The sequence below is a fragment of the Lonchura striata genome, chromosome 5 (assembly GCF_050655825.1).
Source record: "Lonchura striata isolate lonStrDom1 chromosome 5, ASM5065582v1, whole genome shotgun sequence".
Taxonomy (NCBI): Eukaryota; Metazoa; Chordata; class Aves; order Passeriformes; family Estrildidae; genus Lonchura; species Lonchura striata.
In genome coordinates, this window is record NC_140707.1 from 68,206,982 (window position 1) to 68,212,981 (window position 6,000).

General features: G+C 47.2%; 1 protein-coding gene across 1 annotated transcript in view; it reads right to left on the reverse strand.

Annotated features, from left to right (window-relative positions):
• Nucleotides 1-980, reverse strand: part of PRKCH (protein kinase C eta) — a 112,915-nt gene extending 111,935 nt beyond the window's left edge. The window contains exon 1 of the mRNA XM_021554501.3: nucleotides 520-980. Coding sequence (XP_021410176.1) covers nucleotides 520-879 — 360 coding nt within the window. The 5' untranslated portion in view covers nucleotides 880-980. The remainder of the gene's footprint in view (nucleotides 1-519) is intronic.
• Nucleotides 981-6,000: the final 5,020 nt, after the last annotated feature.

Below are 6,000 nucleotides of genomic sequence, written 5' to 3' on the forward strand. Positions count from 1 at the left end.
GACCCAGAGCAGCAGTGTACATAACAGACACAAGACTAGTCCTGCCATTCTGCTAAGAAGTCAAAGAAATCCACATGCACACATCAAACCATTGTGCAAGCATGTGTAGAGCTGGGCAGAAATCTATCCAACCCAGATATCCAAGTCTCCAAGTGCGCCTCAGTGTGCTGAGAAAAAGGAGGGAGGAACACCTTTGTGTGAATTTGCTGGTGTAGTTTGCAAATTACGTATTACAGATCTTGTCTCCGTTTATTTAAAAACATGAAGAGAGACTTCAGAGCCCTCCACTAGATCGTCCTTACCCTCAAGCTACGACAGCTGAGAGTCCTTAGGGTCCCTAAGGAGCAGCAGAGGGGCACACACAGATGCGCGAAGGAGCACACCTGTGTACCTGCAGACACGCACCGGGCTGCACGGTGTCTGCGGCACAGGCGTGCAAGGACAAGCCCCGGCTCCGCCAGTGCCCTTCATTCATTCCCAGAGGAGCTCTCCCAGCTTCTCCTCCGGACGGGTACTCACCCAGCCCTCGAAGGTGTCGCTGGGGGCGGCGGAGCGCAGCAGGTCCTGGAAGTGCAAGGTGCAGTTGGCCACGAAGTCATCGTAGCCGATGGGGGTGTCGTGGAAGACGGAGAGCTCGATCTGATGGCCGTCGGTGACCGTGGCCGAGAACTCCTCGTTGTAGGTGGGCTTGTTGGTCTTCTGCTTGGTGCTGGTCTGCCCCACGCGCACCTGGTCCACGCTGACGGTGACATAGGGATCCAGGAGCTGGTAGCCCTTGCGGAAGAGCGAGTGCCGGAGGGACCAGCGGGTGGGCTGCAGCCCCACCGCCTCCCCGATGCGCACCTTCAGGTACCCGCTGAACTTCATGGCTCCGGACATGGCCGCGCCCCGGGGGCGCCCGGGCGCCGGGAGGAGAGCCAGAGCCCGCTCCCGCCGGGAGAGGCACCCAGCCTCTCCTGCCGGGCCGGCGCCGCCCCGCCGCGCCTCCTCAGGGGGCCGGCCGGCGGCACCGCGCCCGCCCCCGGGCTGTGCCGGGGCTCCGGCACCGCCCCGCCCGGGCTGCCGCTGCTGTGGGGACCCGGCTCGGGGACCCCCGGGCGGGGAGAGCGGCGGGGCCGCGCGGCTGTGCCCGGCCCCGAGAGCACACAGCCCCGGGGGAACGCTCCGAGGCGCCGCGATCCCCCGGGGCTCCCCGTTCAGCACCCCCCGGGCAGGGCGGCTGCTCGGAGCCGCGGCCCCTGGGCGGCTGCACGGGGACAGGAGCGAGCCAGAGCAGCGCTGCCCCCGCTGCCCGCAGCTCGCCCTCGGCTGCCGGCGCCTTCCCGCATCGCCCGGCCGGGAGGACGTGGGCAGGGAGCACAGGGATGTGTTGGCTCCGCCGCTCGGGGGTTAATTGCGGGTGATTAACGTGCCCGGCACTCGGCGCGCAGGGGTTGTTTTTAGGGTGGATTGTCTTCGGGGGGGTTGATCGCACTTAATAAAGTCGGAATTTAATTAGTTTTAATTGCTTTGCAGATTTCGCAGCAGAGCGGTGTGAACTGGGTAGGGAACAATGAAATGCTGCCTTCCCGGTGGCATTGTTCAGCCGGCATCGGCTGAATTAGGTTGTGCTCCCTAAAATGCGGTCCTTTGAGTGACCCCACCACCCACCACAGTTGGATGGTGCCAAAAGTGGCTGACAGCTTGCAGCCTTTTTTTTTTAATGTGTTTCTTTCTTTTTTTTTTCTTTTCCAGACTACTCCTCTTACCTCAGCTCTTCCATCTTTCACATTCCCTAGCACACCATCTCTATTTTCTCCCATCCCCTTTCCTCCCTCACCCCCTTCTCCACGTTGTCTTCTTCCAAGTTTTGTAGAAGCACCAAGCCAAGGCTCCTTCCAAACCTCAGACAGAGCAGGTTGTCTCTGATTGCCTCCTCTGGAGAGAGCAGGTGGAACAGGTTCAGTAATGTGATCACTCCTCACATGGAAGCAACTGTTCTGCCAGAAAAACTTGTAGACTCGTAAATCAGACTTCTGACAGGTCTCCTTTCAAGGCTGTTAAGTTACTTGCTCTGTCACTATTAACTGGAGAATACAAGTGTTTAGGATTTTTTTGAGCCTGGTTCGGACTGCTCATCCTGAAGAGGAATATAAGCTTAGTTTTAGAAATTGCCACCCCACGTTCTGGGATTTTGTTTCCAGGAGTGACTGGCTGCAGATCTTTCAGCAGCAGGTATGGCCAAGTAAACACAGAGTACTCTCTTCTCATAAAAGACTTGTAGATTTAGAATTTTTGTGTTGTTCCTTCTGAAATGCACTTTAGCATTAGTTGTGATAATTCTAGGTAATTTTACTTTCCCTGGTTTTAATCTTCATATCTTCTTGCATTCTGGTATCCCACAGCAGTGAACTGGTCAGAAATGAAGATTTCCTTTTATCGGCTGTGTATCTGCTACTGCTTTCATGTCTGGATTCACCACTTCGCCTTTCATGACACCATAAAATAAAAATGTCCCCTATTTACCTTTTCAAGAGCTCCAGTATCTGTCATTCTGTACTTTCACCACTTCTGTCCTTCTGAGTTATGAGCTGTCCCTTGAAGCCAGGGCAGAATCCATACTGACCATCGTGGGCAACCCAGAGTTCTGAGAAGACTTCACCAGGACTCACTCAGGGCTGCAGACAAAGTTTAAACACAGCCTGAACTTTAAAGCACCCAGCATGGGTACCTAAAAGATAAGGCTGAAGGCCTTAGAAAGGCTGGAGCACTCATTCTGTAAATTCCAAATCATCAAATACAGATTTTACTTTGCTTGGAGCCCTTTCAAAGGGCTCAGTGCAATAGCAGTGAACAATGTTTGGCACTGGGAGACTATAGTTAAGAGGTAAACATGAACTACAATCATAGTACTGTCAAAATTTCTCTTTACCTTTTCCTCAGTTTCCTAAGCAGGCAGAGATGAAAGTCATCCCAAGCATTATGTTAGAAGTAATGGCTGGCTTACATATTTATTGCCAGAAACAGGGAGAAGACAAAAATCTGCTGGTTAAAGGCTCAGACAGTGCCTTTTCCACTGCTTAACTACACAAGGTGAAGTACTTTGCCTTGCTGAAGTTTCATCCAGAATAGGAATGAGAATGTAAATAACTTTTTCTGTACAGTGGTTCATTGGAATCTCATGTGATAATGTGATTCCTCTACCCAGACTTCAAATAAACCCAGCAAGTATTGTAAAACTCATGGAAAAAAGCAGGTGAGCCACAGTTGTAAGTATTTCTGGTGAACAGCAGTACGAGCCAGTTTTCTGCTTCAGGAAAAAATCAATCCTGTGGACTCATATGATGTGAATCTAATTAATTTTGTTTATCCACTCAAACTAGTCTGGAACAGATCATCTCAAACAGCATCTGAACACACCCCTATTCTGAACTCCCAGCCAAAGGCCAAATGTCCTGTTCTCAAAGAGAACTGAGCAGCGACATGAAGTCAGAATCTACCCTGCCTACTCTCCAGACATCCATGCATTGGAAAAACATCCCCAGTTAGGTATTTTCTTCCAAAAGTCAAAACATCTCCGCACACCATGACCTTGCGAGGCTGAATGCAGCTGCACCATCTGGTGATGGCTGCATTGATCCTCCTTGCACAGCTCTGGGGGCCAGTCAGGTCTGCAGGAGTGTGGAGTCTCTTCCTTTCCCCAGCAGGACCTTGGAGACCAGGCTCCAGGCATGGCAGGGTGATTCATTCTGTGGCCTGGAGTGCCCAGGGAGGCTGACCTCTTCCCAGTGCTTCCTGCCAAGCTGGATGTTCCCTGAGCAGTCAGCCCCTGGCACAGAGCTGTTCAAGGAACCCACTGAGAAGAGTGAACAGATCTCCTGGTGTGCCTGAGCAGCAGAGTGGTGGGAGACATGCAGTGGCAACAAGGAGAAAATGAAGCAGAAAGGCAGCGCAATCTGAATTATGGGTAAATTACAGGATAAACAAACCAGAGTACAGGCAATCTTATTAACCTGGCACTCTAGGAGAAGGTTTTAGCGTAGTGGAAAACTCCCTGGGGAAAAAAAAAGCTTAGAGCTCACCAACAATCAAAAAGACAAGTAGACAAGTGGCAATTGTTTGAAACAACTGACAGCAATGCCAAAACTGTCACTCAGGCACTGTATAAATGACACACTCATACCATTTATTGTGTGCAAGCCTGCTGCTCCCTCCATCTCAAAAAAATGCAGAATAGATCTAGGAAAGGTACAGAAAAAGATGACAAAGGTGATGAAAGGGATCAAACATGGTTGTGAAGGGAAAGAGACTGCCTAGCTTGATATTTCTAAGTCTGGGAAGGAATGAATGAAAAGGAATATATGAGCAAGATCTGTACAATCATAAACCACATGAGCTGTATGAATGGGAAAGGATTTTTCATTCTTTCCCAGCCAAGACCTAAAGGACACTTACAATTGTTTTGAGGTCAGAGGTTTAAAAACATACAGAAGCAAATCCTTTTCACAGAATGCATAGTTATAATTTGGAGTTCATTGTAGAAAATGGAGGCCAGAAACCAGCTTTATCCAGGACTAGGTGTTAATGGAGGATAGACTTAATAGTGGCTACTGACCATGAGATAAATCCTGGCTCAGGAATGTTCTTAAACCACAAATTGCCAGCTGAAAAGAATCGACAGGAAGGATATGGAACAGCATGGCTGAGGTATGATGGATCTAGGAGGGACACAGTGAGCATGCTATACTCCTCTGAGCTGTAATTTCCATATCTAAGTAAAAAATTGAAGAATGACACCTCCTTAGGCTGGCTTAGGCACTATTCCCTGCAGGTGGGTGAATGGTCAAAGATAGGAACAACTCTCATAGTTTACTCCTGCATTTTTCCTTCAGGTCACAGAAACCTTAAGGATAAGTTTATGCAACTTCTCTGTTATGTTTTTGGGAATTGTCTGAAAAACTTCCAGTTCAGATCCACAAACAAAGCCAAAGAGCTTGGCCAAGTCCTGTTGTAACATTATGATTTAAGCCTGGCCTCATCTCACACTACAGATATATACAAATTAGAGCCTATTTCATGCACCCTGTAAAAATATAAATTTCTTTTTCCCACCAAACTGTGTGTTATTCCCTTCCCCAGTAGTCTATAATTCTGTAATAATTTAGTATCATCCTCATTTGGCAAGTTAAGGGCAAAGTCTTAAATTGCTCCATATTAAATTTCTACCAGACATTGGTTAGATTCAGCAGTGAGTCTGTAAAGCAATGGTCTTTCACAATTACCATTACAAAAAGTACCAGTGACACTTTTTGTAACTGAAACTACAGCTAAATACACTATAAAAATACAAAATTAAGAGAACTGTAGAGGCAATTGAAGTAGGAACTAACTCTATTTTGTTCCTCTATTAATTTTAGTCTATTTATACCACTTCCCTTTTATAGTTCTTTCTATAAGACTGCTTATTAAACCTTTAAACAGTGACAGCTGCTCAAGACTGAATATCCCATATGTGAAATCATTTGTGGTTTAGGGAGAAGAAGAGGAAAAAAAAAAGATCAACTTCCTCTCTAATAATAATAATTATAGGATCAATCCAAAACTCACTGAAGTCAAAAGCAAAGCTGCCACTCATTTAAGCTATACAAGAATTGGGCCTGGTTTGTTTGCTGTTGATCCTGATTTATTCCAGTACAAACCAGAAAAAGAGATTGTAGTCTAATATCAGCTTTTCCTAGTTGCCATGAATACTGATTTTCTAAACTGTAACTCACCTGATCCTTATTATTATTTTTTTTTTCTGGAAAACACCAGGACATTTTATAAAGTGCTGGTATTATAAACTGCAGAATATAGTTTATAAGAGCTCTAACTCCTACAAGCCAAGCATTAATACAGCTAATGGCCTGTTTGTTGTATTAAACTGCTCTCATTTGTCTGGGTCCATTAACAAATGCAGTGGTCATTAACTGTTAACAGCAACTCAGTTATTAGATTTTATTACTTGTACAGGAAACACTG